Below are 24,560 nucleotides of genomic sequence, written 5' to 3'. Positions count from 1 at the left end.
TGCTGCTCACATGTAAACAAAGGGGGTTGGGTCTCCTGGGGGACATCGTTGTCCATATTATGGTCCATAATGTCACCTTGAAGACCTCCCCTTCTTTGTTTACATTATAGCAGCAGGACCTCCACAACTATCAGGCAAGGGTCATGAAGAAGAGCCCCTTGTTCTCTTCAACCTATGAATTTGGAGGGAATCTCATACCATTTTCTTTTTCCTTGACATTATTTTGAGACCCTCATCAAGATTAAGGGTACTTTTAGGGGAACCCCACCCCATTTATTTTTGTGTGGCTGTCCCCCATGAACAGAAGTAATCATCCTGTACCCCTCCATGCTGGGAGCACATTGCCTGATATTATTCAAGAGGAGGAGACCGGCTGACAGCTGAATGTTCCAGGAGGGGGTGAGTCATGGTGGCGGGATGCCGGAGGCGGTCAGCTTCCTAACAACTAACATTAAGCAGCGGAGGTCATATTGTTACATAGTTACATGGTTACATGGTTACATGGTTGAAAAAAGACACAAGTCCATCCAGTTCAACCAATAGAAGGGAAAAATAATTATACAATCCTATGTTCACAATCTGTTACCCACAGTTGATCCAGAGGAAGGCAAAGAACCCCCCCAATAAAGCGTGATCCAATCCCCTCCAGCGTGGGAAAAAAACTTCCTTCCTGATCTCCCAAGAGGCAATTGGATATTCTCTGAATCAACTTAACCTATAAAATAGTTGCTAAATGTCTCACTTACTGCTTCCGCCAGACGGTCAACTTGGCCGAACACTCATTTAGTTCAGCTATTTGCTGAACCTCTTGTGATGGGAGTCACTTTGGGTGGGAGGCCCATGGAGCTCCCCATATCCCTATTATGTGTAAGTCACCCTGTGCCTGTTAGGGGTACAGGGTGAAATGTTCTAATATTGGTGTGGGGGTTGTTCATTGTTTACTGCCAAGTGGTCCCATTGTTCTATTGTGTGTCTTTCTTGGGAGCAAACTATTATGGGATTGATGTGTTTGTGTATTGGCTTGGTGGGGGGTGTTTCCAGCAGCCCTCCTGATGGGACTGTCTGATGGTGTGTGTCGCTTGTTGTGTCATTATGCAGGGAGGGGGTATTTGTCCCCTGAGTGTGTCAGTTCGAGTTTCAAATAAAGAGTTCCATATTTATACAGACTGGTGTCTTGTAGTCTTGTGTGGTCAGCGGTGGTGTCCGTGGATCTGTGTTCGGACGGGAAAGCAGGAGTCTAACGGAAATACCCTAGTGCAGTCAGGGTCCGGTTCCGTTACACCTCCCAACAAGAAAGACTCGAAAGCTCATGCCTAACGCCCAGATGTCTGAGGAATCAATACTTTCTGAGACTCTCATCATAGAACATGCCTTCCAATCAGAAAAGTCTGAAATTAAATGATTGGGTAAGCTTGACAGCCAGGGAACCGGCATTTTCAGAAGGGGAGATCAGCAATGGCAGCCACCGTACTTCCCCAGTACAAGGTCTGTGTTGTCAGAACTGTTGATGTCATGTGTAATATAACATACAAAAATGTGACGTCACGCAAACAAGGCACATACCAGGTGGATGTCGCGTAAACAGGGGGTTGGACAAAAATATGGAAATACGCCATGATTTACAGGTGTGAAAGTGATGCCATGTTTGGCGGTGAAAGTGGAAGTGATATAACATTATATTGCTTCCACTGTGTGATGAGACACCTAACAGGTGGGAAACCTCACTTTTCTCATTCACTGTGTGCGCTGCTAGTAATATGGAGTCATGTCAGAGCTTACTGAGCTTTGATTTCTCATCACTTCCTATTCCAGTGATAAATGTAACATTTTGATTTCACATCACTTCCTGTCTCAGTGATGAATGTAACATTTTGATTTCTTATCACTTCCTGTCTCGGTGATAAATGTAACATTCTCATTTCTCATCACTTCCTGTCTCAATGATAAATATAACATTTTGACTTTCAATCACTTCCTGTCTCTGTGATAAATGCAGCATTTTGATTTCTCATCACTTCCTATTCCCACGGTAAATGTAACATTTTGATTTCTCATCACATCTTGTCTCAGTGATAAATGTAACATTTTGATTTCTTATCATTTCCTGTTCTGGTGATAAATGTAACATTTTGATTTCTTATCATTTCCTGTTCTGGTGATAAATGTAACATTTTGATGACTTATCACTTCCTGATCTGGTGATTAATGTGACATTTTGATTTCTCATCACTTCCTGTCTCTGTGATAAATGAAACATTTTGATTTCTTATCACTTCCTGTTCCAATGATAAATGAAACATTTTGATTTCTCATCACTTCCTTTTCCAATGTTAAATGTAACATTTTGATTTCTTATCACTTCCTGATCCGGTGATAAATGTAACATTTTGATTTTTAATCACTTCCTGTCTCTGTGATAAATGTAACATTTTGATTTCTCATCACTTCCTGTCTCAATGATAAATATAACATTTTGATTTCTTATCACTTCCTGATCCGGTGATAAATGTGACATTTTGATTTCTCATCACTTCCTGTCTCGGTGATAAATGTAACATTTTGATTTCTCATCACTTCCTGTACCAATGATAAATGTAACATTTTGATTTCTCATTACTTCCTGTCTCGGTGATAAATGTAACATTTTGATTTCTCATCACTTCCTGTACCAATGATAAATGAAACATTTTGATTTCTCATCACTTCCTTTTCCAATGTTAAATGTAACATTTTGATTTCTTATCACTTCCTGATCCGGTGATAAATGTAACATTTTGATTTTTAATCACTTCCTGTCTCTGTGATAAATGTAACATTTTGATTTCTCATCACTTCCTGTCTCAATGATAAATATAACATTTTGATTTCTTATCACTTCCTGATCCGGTGATAAATGTGACATTTTGATTTCTCATCACTTCCTGTCTCGGTGATAAATGTAACATTTTGATTTCTCATCACTTCCTGTACCAATGATAAATGTAACATTTTGATTTCTTATCACTTCCTGTCTCAATGATAAATGTAACATTTTGATTTCTTATCACTTCCTGTCTTGGTGATAAATGTAACATTTTGATTACTTATCACTTCCTGTTCCGGTGATAAATGTAACATTTTGATTTCTTATCACTTCCTGTTCCGGTGATAAATGTAACATTTTGATTTTTTATCACTTCCTGTCTCAGTGATAAATGTAACATTTTGATTTTTTATCACTTCCTGTCTCAGTGATAAATGTGATGTTTTGATTTCTCATCACTTCCTGTCTTGGTGATAAATGTAACATTTTGATTTCTTATCACTTCCTGTTCCGGTGATAAATGTAACATTTTGATTTTTTATCACTTCCTGTCTCAGTGATAAATGTAACATTTTAATTTCTCATAACTTCCTTTTCCAATGTTAAATGTAACATTTTGATTTCTTATCACTTCCTGATCCGGTGATAAATGTAACATTTTGATTTTTAATCACTTTCTGTCTCTGTGATAAATGTATCATTTTGATTTCTCATCACTTCCTGTTCCAATGATAAATGTAACATTTTGATTTCTCATCACTTCCTGTTCTAATGATAAATGTAACATTTTGATTTCTTATCACTTCCTGATCCGGTGATAAATGTGACATTTTGATTTCTCATCACTTCCTGTCTCGGTGATAAATGTAACATTTTGATTTCGCATCACTTCCGGTTTCCGGTGATAAATGTAACATTTTGATATCTCATCAAGTCCGGTTCTGGTGATAAATGTAACATTTTGATTTCTCATCATTTCCTGTCTCTGTGATAAATGTAACATTTTAACTTCCTATCACTTCCTGTCTCTGTGATAAATGTAACATTTTGATGTCTCATCACTTCCTGTCTTGGTGATAAATATAACATTTTGATTTTCGATCACTTCCTGTTCCGGTGATAAATGTAACGTTTTGATTTTCAATCACTTCCTGTCTCTGTGATAAATGTAACAATTTGATTTGTAATCACTTCCTGTCTCTGTTATAAATGTAACATTTTGATTTCTTATCACTTCTTGTTCCAATGATAAATGTAACATTTTGATTTCTCATCACTTCCTGTTCCAATGATAAATGTGACATTTTGATTTCTCATCACTTCTTATCTCGGTGATAAATGTAACATTTTGATTTCTCATCACTTCCTGTCACTGTGATAAACGTAACATTTTGATTTCTCATCACTTCCTGTCTCGGTGATAAATGCAGCATTTTGATTTCTTATAATTTCCTGTCCTGGTGATAAATGTAACATTTTTATTTCTTATCACTTCCTGATCAGGTAATAGATGTAACATTTTGATTTTCAATCACTTCCTGTCTCTGTGATAAATGTAACATTTTGATTTCTCATCACTTCCTGTCTCGGTGACAATTGTAACATTTTGATTTCTCATCACTTCCTGTCTCGGTGATAAATGTAACATTTTCATTTCTCATCACTTCCTGTCTCTGTGATAAATGTAACATTTTGATTTCTCATCACTTCCTGTCTCGGTGATAATTGTAACATTTTGATTTCTGATCACTTCCTGTCTCGGTGATAAACGTAACATTTTGATTTCACATCATTTCCTGTCTCAGTGATAAATGTAACATTTTGATTTCTCATAACTTCCTGATCTGGTGATAAATTTAACATTTTGATTTCTTATCACTTCTTGATCCGGTGATAAATGTAACAATTTGATTTTAATCACTTCCTGTCTCTGTGATAAATGTAACATTTTGATTTCTCATCACTTCCTGATCCGGTGATAAATGTAACATTTTGATTTCTCATCACTTCCTGTCGCGGTGATAAATGTAACATTTTGATTTCTCATCACTTCCTGTCTCTGTGATAAATGTAACATTTTTATTTCTTTTCACTTCCTGATCAGGTAATAAATGTAACATTTTGATTTTTATTCACTTCCTGTCTCTGTGATAAATGTAACATTTTGATTTTTATTCACTTCCTGTCTCTGTGATAAATGTAACATTTTGATCTCTCATCACTTCCTGTCTCGGTGACAATTGTAACATTTTGATTTCTCATAATTTCCTGTCTCGTGATAAATGTAACTTTTTGATTTTCAATCACTTCCTGTCTTGGTGGTAAATGTAACATTTTGATTTCTTATCACTTCCTGTTCCCAAGAGAAATGTGAAATTTTGATTTCTTATCACTTCCTGTCTCGGTGATAAATGCAACATTTTGATTTCTTATAATTTCCTGTCCTGGTGATAAATGTAACATTTTGATTTCTCATCACTTCCTGTCACTGTGATAAACGTAACATTTTGATTTCTCACCACTTCCTGTTCCGGTGATAAATGTAACATTTTGATTTCTCATCACTTCCTGTTCCGGTGTTAAATGTGACATTTTGATTTCTCATCACTTCCTGTTCTGGTGATAAATGTAACATTTTGATTTCTTATGATTTCCTGTTCTGGTGATAAATGTAACATTTTGATTTCTTATGATTTCCTGTCTCGGTGGTAAATGTAACATTTTGATTTCTCATCACTTCCTGTTCTGGTGATAAATGTAACATTTTGATTTCTCATCACTTTCTGTTCCAATGATAAATGTAACATTTTGATTTTCAATCACTTCCTGTCTCTGCTATAAATGTAACATTTTGATCTCTCATCACTTCCTGTCTCGGTGACAATTGTAACATTTTGATTTCTCATCATTTTCTGTCTCGGTGATAAATGTAACATTTTGATTTCTTATGATTTCCTGTTCTGGTGATAAATGTAACATTTTGATTTCTTATGATTTCCTGTTGTAGTGATAAATGTAACATTTTGATCTCTCATCACTTCCTGTTTCCGAGATAAATGTGACATTTTGATTTCTCATCACTTCCTGTCTCGGTGACAATGGTGATCAGGCCGGTAGTGATGGTTTCTCTCTGTATTATTCTCCATCCAACACTACAAAGAAAATTTTGAGCTTTACATTATTATTATTATACAGTATTTATAAAGTGCCAATAGTTCGCTCAGCGCTGTACATTACATTTACATGTACATGTTATCATTGATGTCATACAGGATGCATTTTCAATATTTAATTAAGTGGGTGGAGCCGCGACATCTTTAGGATGTTTGGTCCTATGGTGGGACTATTATCCTAATTTGGGCATTGCCCACATGTTGTGGAGCCTTTTGGATATAGGTGGTCATGTGACCATTGACATTCCCATAGTATAATGGGAATATATAATCCTTATCATGGTCATCCTTGTCTTCCAGCGCGGGATCGAGTCCTCTGGAAAGGGCGCCATCTGCTGAAACTGTCCAATGGGGAAGAACTACATCTGACTGTCTCACTGCCGAATACTGGGAGTCCGGACACAGCGGGGAATACACCGGGATCGGCCACTGTAAGTAAATCCACCGGAGACGAACTCCACACTGGGGGTACAGAATTGTGTGTCAAATTATCATAAAACACATTTTCCATGAATTCTCTGCAGTCATCTTTAGGGACCCCTGGACATGGGGGCCACAGTCACCTGATTCCAAGATTTTCTACCAGTAATCCCATGTGTGTCAGCAGACCGCCTGCTCTTGGGGGAATGATTGATCATAAAGATAACCTGTTCAATCAGTATTGATCCCCTGTGATCAGCGGCACTGGAAGCATCCTTCCTTCTCTTTGCCATGAAGGAATACATATATACTGGGAATAGGGTCGGCCATAAATGCAATGTATAATCTATACTTCTGCTGCTTCGTTTTGGGGAAAAGAAGACTGTTCATCAAAATATCTGCTGATTTTGGCTCACACGATTTCTGGCAGGATCAACAGGGATTTTTTGCAATTACTGAACAGATATAACAAGACACTTCCAATGGGATATTCAACAGACCAAAAGGGAGGAGAGAAGAGAAGATCGTTGTTGGGTTTTGAAGCACATTTGTAACGCCCTCCAGGTATAGCTAGCTAGGTTTGTTATTTTGTTTTGTTTTTTTTTAGATACGGGCTGGGTAGCATCCTGGGATGAGTCAGCCTGGGAGTGAGGCAGAAGTTCACCTCAATACAGGCTGGGAGGTTCTACAGGTCAGGGCTTCCGGAGAACTCCCAACTTTCCGGAAACTAGAGAACTTTCTGGAACAGAAAGAGGAGGGGAGGAGGCCCAGATCTGCATGTTTGAGGAACCTTGGCCAATCCTCTGGCATGAGGCTGGGCATGGTGACCAAGGCAACCCTTAAATATGACAGAGCCTGGGGAGCAAGAGTCATTGTTGGCTGGAAGATAGAGTGGGGAAGGCTGGAGTGTGGAGTCTGAGAGGGGGCCCCAGGGAGGGAAGCCTACCTACAGGCAGAATGCTGGAGAGGAGGATCTCAACATCTTCTGGGGAGGGAAGTTTATGCAGCAGAGAAGGAGTCAGCCCAACGTAAGGCCTGAAGACAGCCGCCAACCCCCTAAGCAAACAGGAGAGGACAGTGTAAGTACTCCTACACCCCCTAGGCCAGATATGGGGAGAGGGCGGTCAGGTGCAAGACCCAACTAGCTTCTCATCTGGGATTGCTTATTTGACACCTCAGTGCAGCTGGGTAAAGAGGAGGAATCATCCAGGGTCTGAGGAGGTGCACTGAAGGTGCTTAGTGCTCCTTAGAAAAGAAGCTGTTGCTAATTCACATTTATTATTTCAGGTATTTATATAGCTCCATTAATTTACACAGCGCTTTACATATATATTGTACATTCACATCAGGCCCCGCCCCCGAGGAGCGTACAATCTAAGGTCCCTAACTCACATTCATACATACACATACTAGGGCCAATTTAGACAGGAGCCAATTCACCTACCAGCATGTCTTTGGAGTGCGGAAGGAAACTGGAGTATCCCCACACAGGCACAGGGAGAACATGCAAACTCCAGGCAGGTGGTACCGTGGTTGGGATTTGAACCAGCGACCCTAGTACTGCCAGGCAGATGTGCTAATTACTTAGCCACTGTGCCGCCCACATTTTTGTACATAGTTGCTAGAGTTTGTCCTCAAGTTCTACAGTTCCTTGGGCATCCCATGTACCCCTAGACCCCATCCAAGTTGATAACTCCTAATAAAAACAACAAAACCAAGCTGAAGGACTGTTTATTGACTGTGGATGAGAGAGCTGGAAATGCATGTTGCCTGGCTGTGTAGAGCATACTACACATTCAGTGGTGGTCACCTAACTATTGGGGGGCACTGATATCTCTAAGGGGGCCGCTACACATAGTATTTAATATATTATTGCTTCAGAGGACTACAGGAGAAGGTCAGACTCTGTGGAAATTGTACATAGACAGCTAGAGATCACTGAGGTTGCAAAGCAATACTCCCACTGCTGGGGTCGGAGGGGCTAAAAGTTGGGATCAGGGCTTTACAGTGGTCTCACAAAGGGAAATATTTGATATTTTGCTAACCCCTGCCCACCAATACAAATACCGTAGCTTTGGAGAGCCACTTGTAAACATACCGCCCCCCCCCAAAAAAAAAACCTTGGCCCCACCCACTGATGCTTCCTAGAAGGATGTGTGATGTCACCATGCAATATGGTACAGCTGGGAGCTCTAAATCCAGCAAGAATGGGCTCTTGCAATAGGCTGGAGTGCATTCTCACGGGACTTTGAGCTTACAGCTATGCCGGGAGGCACAGTGAAGTCACCACTGTCCCCAGGAAGCATCAGAGACCGGGCCAAGGTAAGTGAATAGTTTGTGGGGAGGTGCGTGGTGTGGGCAGTAAACACACAGAGTCCGGATGTAATGAAACTTGGAACTTGAATTGAGCAGAATGCCAATATTACAAACATCCTAGAGGAGAGCGCCTCTTAGGGAACTCACAGTTCAATGTATTCACAAATGTGGCTGAGAAGGGATGCTGACAGTGTCTGTCTCAAAGGGTGAAGACCTTTGGCTGGTGTAGTTCCAAGAGGGAAAGCTTCTTTCCAGGTTAGTGAGACCCTACCCTTTCCCTCCTCATCAGGATCCTTTCCCTACCGCTAGCTACTCTACCTAGCAAGCGAGGTCTCTCTCCCTACACTAGCCAGTCACAAAATGCACGCCAAAACCCAGGGCAGGGACTTAAATAGACCTTGCTGACCCAAGATGGCAGCTAAGGGTCATATGGCCACAGCATAGGCTACAGGAACCTTGCTCAACTGACCCAGGAAACCATAGAGAAACTATGTCTCCCTTGGACTTCCTCTTCAGTCTGCGGAACCACCAGGGGCGGACTGACCATTTGGAAACTCGGGCACTGCCCGAGGGCCCAGGGCCAGTAGGGGGCCCCATGAGTTGCCCCTGGTACCTTTTTCATAGGCTTTTTTGAATTTGGTCAAGGACACAGGGGCCCCATGATCTCCTATTGCCCGGGGGCCCCATGAGTTGTCAGTCCGCCCCTGGGTACCACTCATGTTGAGTGCCACCTACAGTGGAGAAAACAGACTGCGCCTGCCTACAGGTTTGTTTACAGATGGCTTTTTAAATCTGTCTCTGTTGGGGAGGGAAGTGGATCTTCCATTTTCCATGAAAGGTCCTCTTTAAATAATAGACCCAATTCACTAATCTATGATACATGTGGTATTTGCAGTAACAAATTTTTTTATTCTCATTCTCATTGTTTGTCTCTGCTGGAAATATCGAATTGTTATAATGAACCGAACAGAATTTCCTGAAATTAATCTTAGCGGTTTATCTTCTATTTTCAGGGTTCACAGTCCAGCCGTGCCGAGGACAAACGTAAGAAATCATTTATTGGACTTCCCAGTAACAATTGTTCTTTAGGTCATAGTGGTGGGAATTGGGGAGGGGGAGAGGATAAGATGTCTGAGATCGCTCTGCCATTAACTGCCAAGGTGCTTCCATTCGGGATTACAGATTTCACATTTACAGAGAATTCCTGCAAAGCAACATTAGTTAAAGTGTCAAGTCAAAAAATGTTTTTCTAATTTTGGACGTTGGGAAAGGATTTGAACCCGTTTGATTTTAACTGCCATCTAGGGTTCCATTAGAAAGATTTCCCCTTATTCACCCTGTTTCTCATTCCTAGTTTTCATGCCGTTAGGGAGATATAATTCCTCCAATGAGTTCAGCATTTGCTCTAAAATGGAGATCTATTCCCTCCAGTGTGTTCAGGGTCAGTCCCGGGATGGAGATATATTCCCTCCATTGTGTTCAGGGTCAGTCCCGGGATGGAGATATATTCCCTCCAGTGTGTTCACAGTCAGTCCCGGGATGGAGATATATTCCCTCCAGTGTGTTCAGGATCAGTCCCAAGATGGAGATATATTATCTCCAGTGTGATCAGGGTCAGTCCCAGGATGGAGATACATTCCCTCCAGTGTGTTCAGGGTCAGTCCCGGGATGGAGATATATTCCCTCCAGTGTGATCAGGGTCAGTCCCGGGATGGAGATATATTCCCTCTATTGTGTTCAGGGTCAGTCCCGGGATGGAGATATATTACCTCCAGTGTGTTCAGTAAAATTTGGATGTGTCTCAGAATCTTCCCACAATTGGATGTGCCTGGGCAGCTGTGGCTGGATCCTCCCAGAAGGCCTCTATGTATATATTCCTCCTTTCTTTTCTGTTTGGCCCTCTACATTTAGAAGGAACCATGGCTCTATTCTGAGGTTACCAACTTTCATCCTGTCCTGGTGAATGAACTCAGCAACTTATTTAGTTCATCATGATGTATATCAAAATTATCACTCTAAAAGACTTTCCTGGGAATATGTTTTGCTGTGTTACAGCCGCACCAGATGATGAAGCCTCCCCGTCCTCTCTGGTTCTCATCGAGAACGTCAAGAACAGCCACACTCCTGAGATGTTAAACCTCCTGGTGGAGAATGCCAGTGAGAAGGTTGAAGACACAGACTTCTATGTGGAGATAATTCCGGAGATCCAATCTGCTGTTGTCACCTTCACATGTGATATTGGTGGGTCCAGTTTTTATGATTTGCCCTTCATTAAGATACTGAGCTTGGAGTGAGGCTCACAGCTTTTATTATTGGCCTACAAGCTCCAGCCAATGACCTTTGTAAGAACGTTGTTTGTCCAAAAATAGGGAACAGCAAAAGGGCAGTGTCTGTGGTTAGGTGCAGCATGCAGTCCAGTTGTAGAAATCCCTAAACGTGTATTGAAGAGAATGCTCAACTTACAGACAGTCCAGTGGGAGAATGCCACACCAAGAATAAGTTCTGTGCAGTACGGAAATGCAGCAGGTAAGAATGGACTGACTGCATCTGTCTGAGGGTGGAATGCAGCCTGGCTAGTTCAGTCATAGCTTAGAAGCCTGTGATGGAGTCTGCTCCCCAGCCTGTTCTTACTTGCCCGGAGCTTTTCTTTGCCGCTGATCACTTTCCCTAACAGACGTATGCTCCTTCCCTACACTAGCCACTTTGCGGATGTGGCCAAAGTCTGCGGGCAAGGACTTATAAAGGCTCAACCTGCCCAAGATGCCTGCCAGAGGTCACATGCAGCATAGCCAACCTAAACATTGCCTCTGGGGACCAGAAAACCATAGAGAAACCAGGTTTCTCCAGACTTCCTGTCCGGCTGCAGTGTCACTCTGGTCAAGTGCCACCTACAGTGGAGGAAACAGACTGCACCTGCTTACATGCTGGAATCACTCTGGCTTCATGTTCACCAAGTTCACTCCTAAGCCATTCAGCAGGGAGGCTCCCATTTTCAGTAACGTGATTAGACAACTGTACTTACTGTATGCCATTAACCTGGAGGAAAATGTCCTGTTGTTGTTTTTCTCCAGATATTCCGAGATTCATCACAACATTCTCCAGTAACTTCAGAGTGGTTCACTTCAAGCTGACGGCAAGGTCTCTGGAAGAATCCCAAAGTGTCAGGGTGGAGAATATACCGGAAAACATATCTGAGACGCATCTGGCAGATTTCTTTGAGAACCCAAAACAGGGAAGAGGAAGAGTAAAGGATATTTTTATGATATCTGAGGAAAGAGCAGCACTGATCACATTTCAGGACACGGCAGGTGAGTTCACAGAGGGTATGAAAGGATGATTTTCTTTATCCCCTCAGAGACCCCCGGTCTGTGGAGAGATTCCTGGTCTATCAGCAGAATTCTGGGAACACCCCTTGAACATGGAAATAACGGCAGCTTATGTTCAGAGATGTTCAAAGTTTATTCGACATTACTAAGATTATATAGAATACAGAAAAAATAAGGGAGGGGGGAGCGAGTTTCAAAACTGTAACTTGTAAGTTTCCATCATGAGCTGACTACATGAAACATGACATACACATTTCTTGGTACAAATTGTTTTGGCTAGCTTTCTGAGAAACAACCAGACAAAGACATTGTCAGGGTCATGTTAGCTTCTGTTGATACATCCTTGAGCAACTAAAACAGTTTCATTAAACTTCTAATATATCTGCAGAAAGCTAACTTAATACTTAAAATGGCGTACATTAACAAAAATGGAGGTTATCTAGATCCTTTCAGGGTACAGAGCAGAACTTCATATGTTGGAAGTGCTTGTTGGTTGGTGCCACTTAGGAACAGCTCTGAATGGTTTGGCATTGTTCCAAGCGCACATCAAGGAGGGATAGAACCATCTGTGGTCAACATCAGAGTGTTCAAACAGTGCTCCAGTTTTATCATGAGTGGTTTGGGCCATGGGATTGGTTATGAACTGCCTTCATTTGACATCAATATCAACTTTTTTATCAGTCAAATGATCTACTATGTAATATTCATTGTTGACCAACAGATTACAAAAACGTTTTTTGTTTTGTTCGCTTAAGAAACTTACTACTGCTGAAATGTATTTATTGATGGCCAATGTATTCAGCAGCACATTCTGGAGTACATAGGTCACTGAAATAGTCAGTTAGTAACTGCTGAGGTAACATGTTACTGAACTGGGTTTTGAAAGCCATGAAAACACAGAGAGGACATACATTATTCAGAATGAGCCCTGGGAAGAATGAACCCCCCACACCTCTCCACTCCAAAGCCTCAATTAAAGCCACTAAGCCACCACATTATTTGTGTCACCATTCAGAAAATAAATATTAGGTGAAACATCTCAGTGAACATTCTGCTTGTTTCCTTCTCTTCCAGATGTTAAAAGAGTTTTGAAGAAGGATCATGTGTTTTCCAAGAAAAAGATATCCGTATACCCTTACTACCCATTGTTGAATATTGCACTGTATGGGAAGGATGGACCTTGTATAGAAATACCAAAGCCTATAGAGTTTAATATCAGTCCATACATACTGCAACATATCTGTAATAATGAAGGATTAAAGAACAACATAGATGTGAAGATGAAGGATAAACACTGTGAGATCAAATGGCCAGATCAAGACTGCCAGAATCCTGTCCTTCAACTCATCTTCCCTCCTACCTTGTCCACCCATCTCAGGTCTGTGGCAAAGATTGTACCGAAATGGAAGGAAGAGGTTTATAATGAATTCTCACTTCTCATATCAAAGTTTGAAGTGATAGAGTATAAAATGGATCAGTCGGCCTGGGAAGCTATTAGATGTCATGTCAGCAGCTCCACCTATGACGGAGTACTCATCAAACCTGACTTTGGTTTAAAGAAAGTTTTCTTGGCTGGAATGTCCAAGGATGTTACAAAAATTGACCCGACATTCAGACAACTGGTAGAGGAAACCACTGAACAGATACAAAGAAAGAAACAAACCATGACTGAGACCCTACAGATGTCTCCAGCCTTCTATCAGATCATATGTAACAGCGGCCTGAAGAAGAAAATACAGAACCAGGTTCCAGATCTGAGTATTGACTATGATGTGCCAACAAAGAAGGCCCGTCTATCGGGTCTGAGAGATGAGGTGCTCACCGCCAAATGTGAGATACTCAACATCAAACAACAAATGAAAAGTAAATCCATGCAGATGAATCCGCACCTCGTCCAGTTCCTGATGTCCACCGATAACGAGGAGCTGTCCTCTCTGTTCTTTGTGCATCACAACATTAACGCACTGCTGGAAATTGAGGATGACATTGTTAAACTGATGGCTCATTCAAAGGAAGACTTGACTGCAGCAGAGAAGCAAATTACGGAAAAACTGCTTCACAGACAACTTTTAGTTGAAGACAAAAGACTTCTGAAATCTCCTGAGTGGAGAAGTCTCCAGTCACATCTGCTTCAGTCATTTAATCCAGAGGAAATCACAGTCCTGATAGAGGAATCTTCTTCTGGAACGGAGGACAACGTGGTCATCACCGGCCAGACGTCAAATGTTCTAAAGTGTTACCAACAAGTCAGCGACTTTCTGGAGAAGAACACTACTATGGAGACAGAAATTGGAGTTCAACCTTCAGCAAAGATGACGTTCATTTTGGAGGAGAAGAAGGAGATTTTGAAAAAGATAAAGAAAAATGTAAATGTAAGAAAGAACCAGAACAGAATATCTCTGTCGGGTCCGCGGGTGAAGGTTCAAGAGACAGAAAATGTAATTAAGAACATTCTGCACTCACTTCACAGTGATACTCTGCGTATTGAGAAACCGGGAGCCAAAAAGTTTTGTAAGGTCAATGAAGAAGTGCATGCTACAACCGCAAGGACAAACTTCCATTGTGTGATACGTTTAGAGGAGAAGGGTGAAGAAAGTAATCTGTTTTGTAAATCCCGATTCCAAATAACTCTTCCGAATGGTTTGACCCTCTCTGTATATAAAGATGACCTGTGCCGTCACAACGTAGATGTCATTGTTAATGCAGCCAATGAAGATCTGAAACATATTGGGGGTTTGGCAAAAGCTATTCTGGATGCAGCAGGACGTAAACTCCAAGATGACTGCGATCAGATTATCAGGAAAGATGGAAAATTGTCCACTGGAGATTCAGTAATTACTGACGCAGGGAAATTGCCGTGCAAACAAATAATACATACAGTCGGCCCTCGATGGGATGCAAATTCACGCTCCACATGTGAACGGCTCCTACGGAGGGCAATTACCACCAGTTTACAGCTGGCCTCCGAGAAGAGTCACAGTTCAATAGCAATTCCCGCCGTCAGTTCTGGTGTTATTGGATTTCCCCTAAAGATATGTGTTGAAAACATAGTGGAAGCTATACGGGACTACGTAGAGACACCGGGACAACAGAGCACTTTACAGAGAATCCATCTTGTAGACATGAATGATGAAACCGTCAAGATTTTCTCTGAGGTTACAAAGGCCAAATTTGGTAACCAAACGAATGCTGTGCCATCTACAGCAATGGCACCCCAGCCGGTCACAAGAGCGGCACAGAACCCACCAGAGTCAGTGAATAGAGGTAATGACAACACTGTGGTGACCAAGGAAGGACTGAAGATCAGGCTGCTTCAGAAGAACATAGAGGACTGTTCGGTATGTAGATTCACCAGCATTTCCTGCTAAAGTGGGACTCCACCAAAGAGTTTAATGATTCAGATAAAGGTAGGAAGGGTTAGAACCTCTGTTGATTCTAAATTCCTGTCTGATTTTGATGGTAGGAAGTGAAAGGAATCTGCCCAACAGGAATAAAGGCAGCAAAAAAATATAACAGAGGTTCTCACTCTTTCCACATCTGTTTACATGCTTCTTTTGGAGATTTTTTTCTCCAAACTGAATGTCAAGGGGATCTCCATAGCTGGACCCAGACAACTTATGAAACCCGACAGAAATGTTATTATTTCCATACATTAAGGCAATATAAAATACACTTCTGTGGTTAAAAGCTCCATATCAGCCTTTCTCACCCAGGATTAAAGCGGATCCCCAGGGTTCTACTGGAGGGCACTAGGAGTTCTTTGGCTGATGAGCAATTTCTGCCTCTTAGATAAGTAACCCCGAACACCAATGACCTTTTTAGGAAGATTCTTCCCAATGTAAGGAGCATTCCTCCCACCAATCACCAATGTAAGGTTCATATGTAGTTATTAGCTGGGGTTCCCGGAGACCTCACACTTATTTCAAGGGTTCCTCCGCGGTAAAAAGGCTGAGAAGGACTGATCTGGTGTACATTCATGCCCTAATTAGGAAATATAACAGTAGAAGGATGCCATTCATAATTACATATTCGTTATAATAAATAGTTCCTATAGTTTCTCACATTTTGCTTCTCTCTGTCTGAACCTGGAACAAATTAGAATTACAAAGATTGTCATTTACCGTATATCCTCGAGTATAAGCCGAGTTTTTCAGCACATTTTTTGTGCTGAAAAACGGTCCCCTCGGCTTATACTCGAGTCAACGTCTCCAGGTGTGGGCGGGATGACATGCCGTCCCTGTCATCTGGACACCCCCCCGGGATCAATCCTCGCCGGTGATTGGCTGCCGGAACTGTAGCTCAGGAGAGGCACACAGGCGCCCAATCACCGGCGAGGAGGTGGAGCTTGGAGAGGAGGAGCCGAGCGGCACCGCGAAGATCGAGCGAGTGAAGAGGAGGAGAGCGGCCGGAGAAGGAAGACATCTGACCGGTAAGTGTGTACCATGGGAGAGGGAGGGAGCGAGCGAGCCCAGGCCGGAGCAGCAATACCAACGATGGGGCACTATTCCTCCCCCCACTGACACCAACGATGGGGCACTATTCCTCCCCCCACTGACACCAACGATGGGGCACTATTCCTCCCCCCACTGACACCAACGATGGGGCACTATTCCTCCCCCCACTGACACCAACGATGGGGCAATATTCCTCCCCCCACTGACACCAACGATGGGGCACTATTCCTCCCCCCACTGACACCAACGATGGGGCATTATTCCTCCCCCCACTGACACCAACGATGGGGCACTATTCCTCCCCCCACTGACACCAACGATGGGGCACTATTCCTCCCCCCACTGACACCAACGATGGGGCACTATTCCTTCCCCCACTGACACCACCGGCTTATACTCGAGTCAATAGTTTTTCCCAGTTTTTTGTGGTAAAATTAGGTACCTCGGCTTATATTCGGGTCGGCTTATACTCGAGTATATACGGTAGATTCTTAAATTGCAAACCATTTAACTCTTAGGAAATTCATTTTTTTACGAATATCACTTGGTAATGCTTGTTGTCTCATTCCATGGCAGACGGATGTCATTGTGAACAGTGTAGGAGCCGATCTGAACCTGAATAGTGGTGCCGTATCCAAAGCCTTGCTGAGTCGGGCAGGATCCAATATGCAGCAACTCCTGAACGATGCAAGTCGCACTCAGCGAGGATCCGTGTTTAGTACCAGCAGCTGCAATCTCACCTGTCAAGAGGTTTTTCATGTTGTGGTCCCTCACTGGGCCAGTGGACAAGGAACATCGGAAACGGTACCTTCAGGCCTGCGGAGTGTGGTTGGAAATTCACCGGGGCTGATTTACTCTAGGAATAAAGCCTGTTCACGTTGAGAAGGGAATTTTCACTTAGCTTAGTGAATGCGGTGAAATTTTACTTAGCAAAGACTGCCCAACCACATAAAAGATCATTAAAAAAACAGGATTTTTAGCTTGCACATGATTGGATGGTTGAAGTCAACACAATTTCACCTCATTCATGAAGCTAAGTGAAAATTTCCTTGGAAAGTGAAAATTCATTGAAATGAAGGAATGTTTGTTTCATGCGGATCTTTATGAGGAAGTCAAGTCAAACCCCAAGAGGTTCTAGCCCTTTCCTGCTATATTCAGAAAAAAATGGCTGGAGTTCCTCTTTGTGTTTTAAGAAGTACATTTTCAATACTTCCCATGGGGGCCACATAGACACAAATTTGGGCCATTTTGTGTTAAGATGTCTTGCAGCACTGGGGTCCTCAGTTCGCATCCCAACCAGGACACTATTTGCATGGAGTGTCTCCCTGTACTTCTGTGGGTTTCCGTCAGGTACTCCAGATTTATTCCTCACTCCAAAGACATGCTGGTAGGTCAGTTGGCTCACCTGAGTGTACCCAAGATGGCTGCCTCACCTTCTAAGCCCATTTTAGTCCCCAGGGAGACAAACACGATCAAATTACATATCAAATATATGTCATTCTTTATGTTTATGTCACTTCAATCTTGGACTCTCTGTTTCAGATTCTTCGCACAATTATTAAAGACTGTTTGGCGCTGGCAGAGCAGAACCAGCGGACAACAATATCTTTCCCAGCTATTGGAACTGGCAATCTTGGTTTTCCAAAGGATTTGGTGGCACTTGTGATGTTTGATGAGATCTTCCAATTTAGATGCAAAAACAAAGTACAGAGCCTTCAAGAAGTCCACTTGGTCCTTCATCCCAGTGACAGGGACACCATCATGGTAACTGAGATCTCATGTTTATTGTGATACTCTTAATCTAGAGGTTGAATATGACTACATGGCCATCGGGGTTCTGAGATTCCCAGTTCCTTGTCCTTAGCTGGCATAGAGCCATCATTAGGTGCATGGAGATGGTTCTGGAGCTGTGTAGGACCTGTTGGGAAGAGTTCCATCTGAATAACAATAAAGAGGTTAAGAATTGCAGACTTTCATCCAGCAGCAGTGTCAGGCAAGTAATGAGGGAAATGATAGTTCAGGCTTGGACAGGATACACAGACAGGACAATATGCAAGATGGCTACAAACAAACACATGGGTTACTAGAGACTTTTTATAGATGGTGTCCTTGCAGTGCACAGGAATATAGAAAGCCTCGCCCTCATCCCATTAAACCCCGGCACCTCAATTTCAAATTCATATGTTGTATCTCAGATATGTTTTCCTTGCTGTATAACGGGCATTTTCTTCTCTTATGCATTTACAGGCATTCACAAGTCAACTGAAAAATCTCACTGATGCTGCCACTAGTGGGGTCACCGACAGACAATCTGCTGAATCGGGACCAAGTATGTTCATGTAATATGAACCTGTGTCTGCTATAGGGAGTGGAACTATTCCACATATTTCATAATATACAAAGAATGCTTCATATCAGATTCTAATTGTATATATACAGTATGACCAAAATTCTGCAAAACCCCTGACCATCACACCTATGTGATTTCGTTGAACATTCCTTTCCAAAATGATGGCCATTAAAATGGAATGCCCACCCCCCTTTCCCTTGCAGTCTCCATTCCTCTGAGAGGGCTTTCCATGAGATTTTGAAGGGTGTCTGCGGGAATTTGTGCCAATTTGTCAGGTACTGATGTTGGATGGAAAGGCTTATCTCATCAATGGTGTTCCTATTCGCCCAAAAGGTGATCAGTAGGGTGAAGGTCAGGGCACTCGTGTTCCTCCACACCAAACTGGTCAAACCATCTCTTTATGGAGCTGGCTTTGTAAACAGGGGACAGTCATGGTGGAATAGAAAAAGGGTCTTCACCAAACTGTTACCACAAGGTTGGAAGAGCACAATTGTCTACAATGTCTTTGTATGATGGAGGACCCTTCACTGGAGACACCTGAACTCCATCACTGGGAAGGGGATCTACATACAGTGGGGCAACAAAGTATTTAGTCAGCCACCAATTGTACAAGTTCTCCCACTTACAAAGATGAGAGAGGCCTGTAATTGGCATCATAGGTAGACCTCAACTATGAGAGACAAAATGAGAAAAAATCCAGACAATCACATTGGCTGATCTGGAAAGAATTTATTTGCAAATTATGGTGGAAAATAAGTATTTGGTGAATATGAAAAGTTCATGTCAATACTTTGTTATATATCCTTTGTTGGCAATGACAGAGGTCAAACGTTTCCTGTAAGTCTTCACAAGGTTGGCACACACTGTTGCTGGTATGTTGGCCCATCCTCCATGCAGATCTCCTCTAGAGCAGTGATGTTTCGGGGCTGTCGCTGGGCAACACGGACTTTCAACTCCCTCCAAAGGTTTTCTATGGGGTTGAGATCTGGAGACTGGCTAGGCCACTCCAGGACCTTGAAATGCTTCTTACGAAGCCACTCCTTCGTTGCCCGGGCGGTATGTTTGGGATCATTGTCATGTTGGAAGACCCAGCCACGTTTCATCTTCAATGCCCTTGCTGATGGAAGGAGGTTTGCACTCAAAATCTCACGATACATGGCCCCATTCATTCTGTCCTGTACATGGATCAGTCGTTCTGGTCCCTTTGTGGAGAAACAGCCCCAAAGCACGATGTTGCCACCCCCATGCTTCACAGTAGGTATGGTGTTCTTTGGATGCAACTCAGCATTCTCTCTCCTCCAAACACGACGAGTGCCATTGATACAGGTAATGAGTGCAGGACAGAGGAGCCTCTTAAAGAAGAAGGTCCAGGTCTGTGAGAGCCAGAAATCTTGCTTGTTTGTAGGTGACCAAATACTTATTTTCCACCATAATTTGCAAATAAATTCTTTCAAAATCAGCCAATGTGATTGTCTGGATTTGTTTTCTCATTTTGTCTCTCATAGTTGAGGTCTCCCTATGATGCCAATTACAGGCCTCTCTCATCTCTGTAAGTGGGAGAACTTGCACCATTGGTGGCGGACTAAATACTTTTTTGCCCCACTGTATATCTTGCCATATAGAGAATTCTAGTGTGCGTCGATATTTTTGAGTGTTTGCATTTTCTGTTGTGCATTTTGTTGGTGTGTAATTTTAAGTTAAGAAATCTAGTTTGTTGGAATGGAAAAGGAAAAGGAGGTTGATGACAAAAGGCAGGAAAGTGCGGATTGCTCAGAAGGATGATAGTGGAAAATTAAAATCGAGATGGATGGAAGAGGATGATGACAAAGGAGAGGAAAGTTGGGATGAAGGATAGAATAGGAGGAAGATTATGACAGATGGGAGGACAGTGGGGACAGTGGTGGAACTACAAGGGTTGCAAAGGTCGTACTTGTGACCCAGCCCTGGAGTTCTGCCACTGTGGAAGGGGCCCCAAGATGGCAGGAAGGGGGCCTGCTGCAGAACACATGAAAGGATCACGCAATGGGAGTAAAGAGCCCCAGAATCAGTTGGAAGGGTCCCAGCTGGGGGTCAGAGGGGCCCTTCATGGTTTCTTGCACAGGGTGCCCTGAAAATTCTAGTTACACTTCCGAGTGGGGATGAACTGAAGAAGAGGAGTTCAGATTATAGCAGAGAGAAGAATAGATGGGAAGAGGAGGAGATGGATGTTGACAGAGGTGGGGACAGTGGGAATGGATGGAAGAGAATATTATGCAGGATGATCAGTTATCTTGGTGGGTCTATGATTCTGGAGGCCGAACTTTCTGCAGTTTACAGACCAAAATATTATTACTCTTTCTCACTTACTATTTGCAGTTGATCGGTGGAGGGAATACGGCTTTCCATTACTTTCCTTTTTGTCTTGCAGCATTCTTTGGGATGGTGACAAACCCATCACTCTGGATTTATGAAATGAAGATTGGCTCTGTCACTTATCAGGTGAAGACCGGCGATATCACCAAAGAGGAGACCGAAGTCATTGTAAATTCTTCCAACCGAGACTTCACTCTGTGCACAGGTGATTCATCCCATCCCCCGAGATTTGAATATCAGCTTATAGATCAGAAATCATTCACACCCAAAATCCAAATATCAGATTATACAACAATCAGCCATAACTTCATGACCACTAAACTAATACTGAGTAGGTTCTGCTTTTGCCGCCAAAACAGCCCTGACCCATCTCACCATGGACTCCACTAGACCTCGGTATGCTGTGTTATCTGGTATCAAGCTGTCAGTATCAGATCCTTAAAGTCCTGTAAACTGTGAGGTGGGGCCTTCATGGATCGCACTTCCCATAGTGCCTCCTGGTGCCATCTCTTCGCCAAGTAAGAGACACAGACACCCGGTCATCCAAATGGTGAAAAAGAAAACGTGATTCATCAGACCAGACTACCTTTCCATTGCTCCGTGGTCCAGTTCAGATGTGTCCATTGGTGACGTTTATGGCTGTGAACACGGGTCACCGTGGGTCTGGCCATTACAATGTGGCCTTGTCAAAGTTGCTTAAATCCTTATACCCGCCCTTTTTTTCTGCTTTCAACACTTCAACTTCTGGGACAGCATGTTCACTTGCTGCCCAATATATCCAACTTTCAGATGCCATTGTAACAAGTAATCAGTGCTATTGTCAGGGTCCTCTCCATGGCAGGAGTTCTGGAAGATCTGGCATTTCTGCCAGTACTCTACGTGAGTACACATGAGCCTCAGTCTGGTGCCAGACGGCCTTTATAAGGAGACTCATCACTTCCTCTGGTTGCTGGTGGTTGCTGGATGATCTCTAGCTCCCCGTGCCCCGTTCCTGGTTCCTGTGTTTCTGACTTGTGATTTCCTGTTACCGACCCGGCTTGCTTCTGGACATGTCTACTCTGATTTATTCCTGATCTGACCTCGGCTTGGCCTACAGATACTCTCTCTCTCTCCTCTGTGAATGACCTCGGCTATCCCATCTGACTACGTCTGCTCTGATTCCCACCTGGTACCTGACCTTGGCTTGAACCGACTACCCAGTAAACATCTAAATCCCGGAAGGGCTTGCATACCACACACAGGCGCCTCCTGTCTGCAGACCTATCTCTGTGCACCAGCTGTGCTTCTGAGTGGACCACCAACCAGCACTCCTACAGGCGACCTGTGCAACTTTGGGCCTGACTCCCGCTGTCCCACTCTCAGGGGAGTCCGGAACTTAGCCGCAAGGGAAGCCCTCTCTCCATTGGCCTCCATCACCAGTTACGTGATAGCTATTCACTTTGCCTGTTTGTGGTTATAAAGTTATGGCTGACCGGTGAAGATTACAGAAATCCAGAAAAAATTCTGAAGGGTCACAAACTTTGTCCTGAGTCCTAGACAGAACACGGGTGGGTTGTACAGATAATACATTGCATACAATGATCCAATGATGAGTATAACATAAAAAAAACTCCGACCTTGTCTGAGGAGAGGCGTATGAAGAGCGCACTCGAAGGCTGTAGAGGTGTTCAGGTGGGGAGGGGAATCTTAGAGGAGTTCTGGGTGGAGAAGTGTGAGGCAGTGATTGGAGGAAAAAGGGGAGGTCATGTGTGGTTGTATCTGGAAACTGGTGAGCAAATGTATAGAGATATCAAATGGTAAAGGGCTTTGTGTGAGTTATAGATGGAAAGCCTTGTAGATGTCAGGGCAGGAACGCTGGAGGGCAGGCAGGCCTATGGTACGGTCACGCTGCGACTGACGACAGCCACTACCCACAGACCAGAGTCCCTCAGGGCGCGGAGTCTAAGCCCCAGGCTACCCTTCACCAGGACCCCTGATGGTGGGGATGGACTTGACGCAGCCTGAGACCAGGTCGCAGCCCCCGAGTGACCCCAGCTGCGATAACGACTGCCGCCAATGGCGTACAGCTGGTGGGAGCTAGATGGGAACACGAGTAGAGTAGTCAGACAAGCCGGGTCAATAACAACGGAGCAGACAGTACTAGACGGTAGGCAAAGAATACTCAGGTCACGGCCGGGTTCAGCAACGGGAGGTCAGGTAAAGGGTTAACGCAGAGAGTAGTCTTGTCCAAGCCGAGTCGGTTACCAGGAGAGCAATGGGAACAACACAAGAGCTTGCAACAGGGCAACATACAGGACACAAGTGCAGCGCACACTTGCAGACAGGAGGTTTAAATGTGCTCAACCACACCCTTCTGAGGAGGAGCCGCAGAAGCCTGAAGGCATAAAGGTTCCCACCATGCTTTGCAGAAAACCAAGATGGATGCCAGCTCATGGAGATGCACAAGCTCTGAAGAAAGGTAGGACCTTGACAGTAGATGAAGGAATATGAATTTTGGCGAGCTCAGCTCTCCGTTGATTTGACATGGGGCCCAATTCACAAACCTAACACACCAGGATAAAGGATACTTATTTAAAAAAAAAAGTTATTTTCAGTTGAGTTCAAAAAGATTTGAAAATTAGAGTCACATGGGTAAATAAGGATACTTGACCTTGTTTTGAAGCTTTGTGAATTCAGCCTATTGCGTTTTATATTTTGTAGGAGTTTCGAAAGCGATTCTGGAAGCTGCTGGACCATCTGTTCCATCATCTGCTGCAGCTCAGGGTAAAGCTCTGCACTGGAACATCGTTGTTTTATTTTTTGCAGATGTACAGAAATAGACAATGAGGCACCAACAGAATGTGACAGATGTAGAGAAGATATAAAGGGAAATGGTGTTGAGGCTATTAGGGCTGATGGACGCTCACCAGGTGCCAGTGAAGGCCATGCCGTGTACATTTTCCATATGTCTGTTAAGGTTCTGATTTATCCAAGTCATGGTAATAATTTGCCACATTCAACTAGATTTGTTCTTTTGAAGATATTTTGCAGCTTCTCCAAGTCACTATGTCAGTTCTAAAGAATTTTTAGGAAGATACCCCAACATTTCTATCCACACAGATAGCAGAGACATAGTCCAACCACCATGAAATTTGCAGTTGTTGATTGTCCAAGAACAGGATGGGAGGTGTGAAAGTTGTGGAACCTCCCTGTTCTAATAACATCCTCTTATCCTTAATGTCAAGGAGACTCCACATTCCTCCTCAGCCCTGGAAAACAGCAGGGAACCCACTCTCCTCCTTGCCCCAGTGCATTTTGGGATCTGCATTTTCCTACTTCCAGCTCACCAAGCCTGCTCAGTCTGTCCAAACTACACCTCCCACAATC

At 43.2% G+C, this 24,560-nt stretch overlaps 1 protein-coding gene across 1 annotated transcript in view; it reads left to right on the top strand.

The window, feature by feature from the left end:
- LOC149437072 (protein mono-ADP-ribosyltransferase PARP14-like) overlaps positions 1-24,039 on the top strand; it is a 28,596-nt gene extending 4,557 nt beyond the window's left edge. The window contains exons 2-11 of the mRNA XM_089661163.1: positions 6,277-6,407; positions 9,726-9,756; positions 10,768-10,953; positions 11,784-12,020; positions 13,113-15,376; positions 17,069-17,296; positions 18,035-18,256; positions 18,740-18,821; positions 21,250-21,399; positions 23,895-24,039. Of these exons, the coding sequence (XP_089517289.1) occupies positions 6,277-6,407; positions 9,726-9,756; positions 10,768-10,953; positions 11,784-12,020; positions 13,113-15,376; positions 17,069-17,296; positions 18,035-18,256; positions 18,740-18,821; positions 21,250-21,399; positions 23,895-24,013 (3,650 nt within the window). The 3' untranslated portion in view covers positions 24,014-24,039. The remainder of the gene's footprint in view (positions 1-6,276; positions 6,408-9,725; positions 9,757-10,767; positions 10,954-11,783; positions 12,021-13,112; positions 15,377-17,068; positions 17,297-18,034; positions 18,257-18,739; positions 18,822-21,249; positions 21,400-23,894) is intronic.
- The last annotated feature ends 521 nt before the right edge of the window (positions 24,040-24,560 follow it).

The sequence above is a fragment of the Staurois parvus genome, unplaced genomic scaffold (assembly GCF_062004578.1).
Source record: "Staurois parvus isolate SC_StPar_1 unplaced genomic scaffold, SC_StPar_1.0 ptg001318l, whole genome shotgun sequence".
Taxonomy (NCBI): Eukaryota; Metazoa; Chordata; class Amphibia; order Anura; family Ranidae; genus Staurois; species Staurois parvus.
This window is presented reverse-complemented; position numbering and strand designations above follow the sequence as displayed.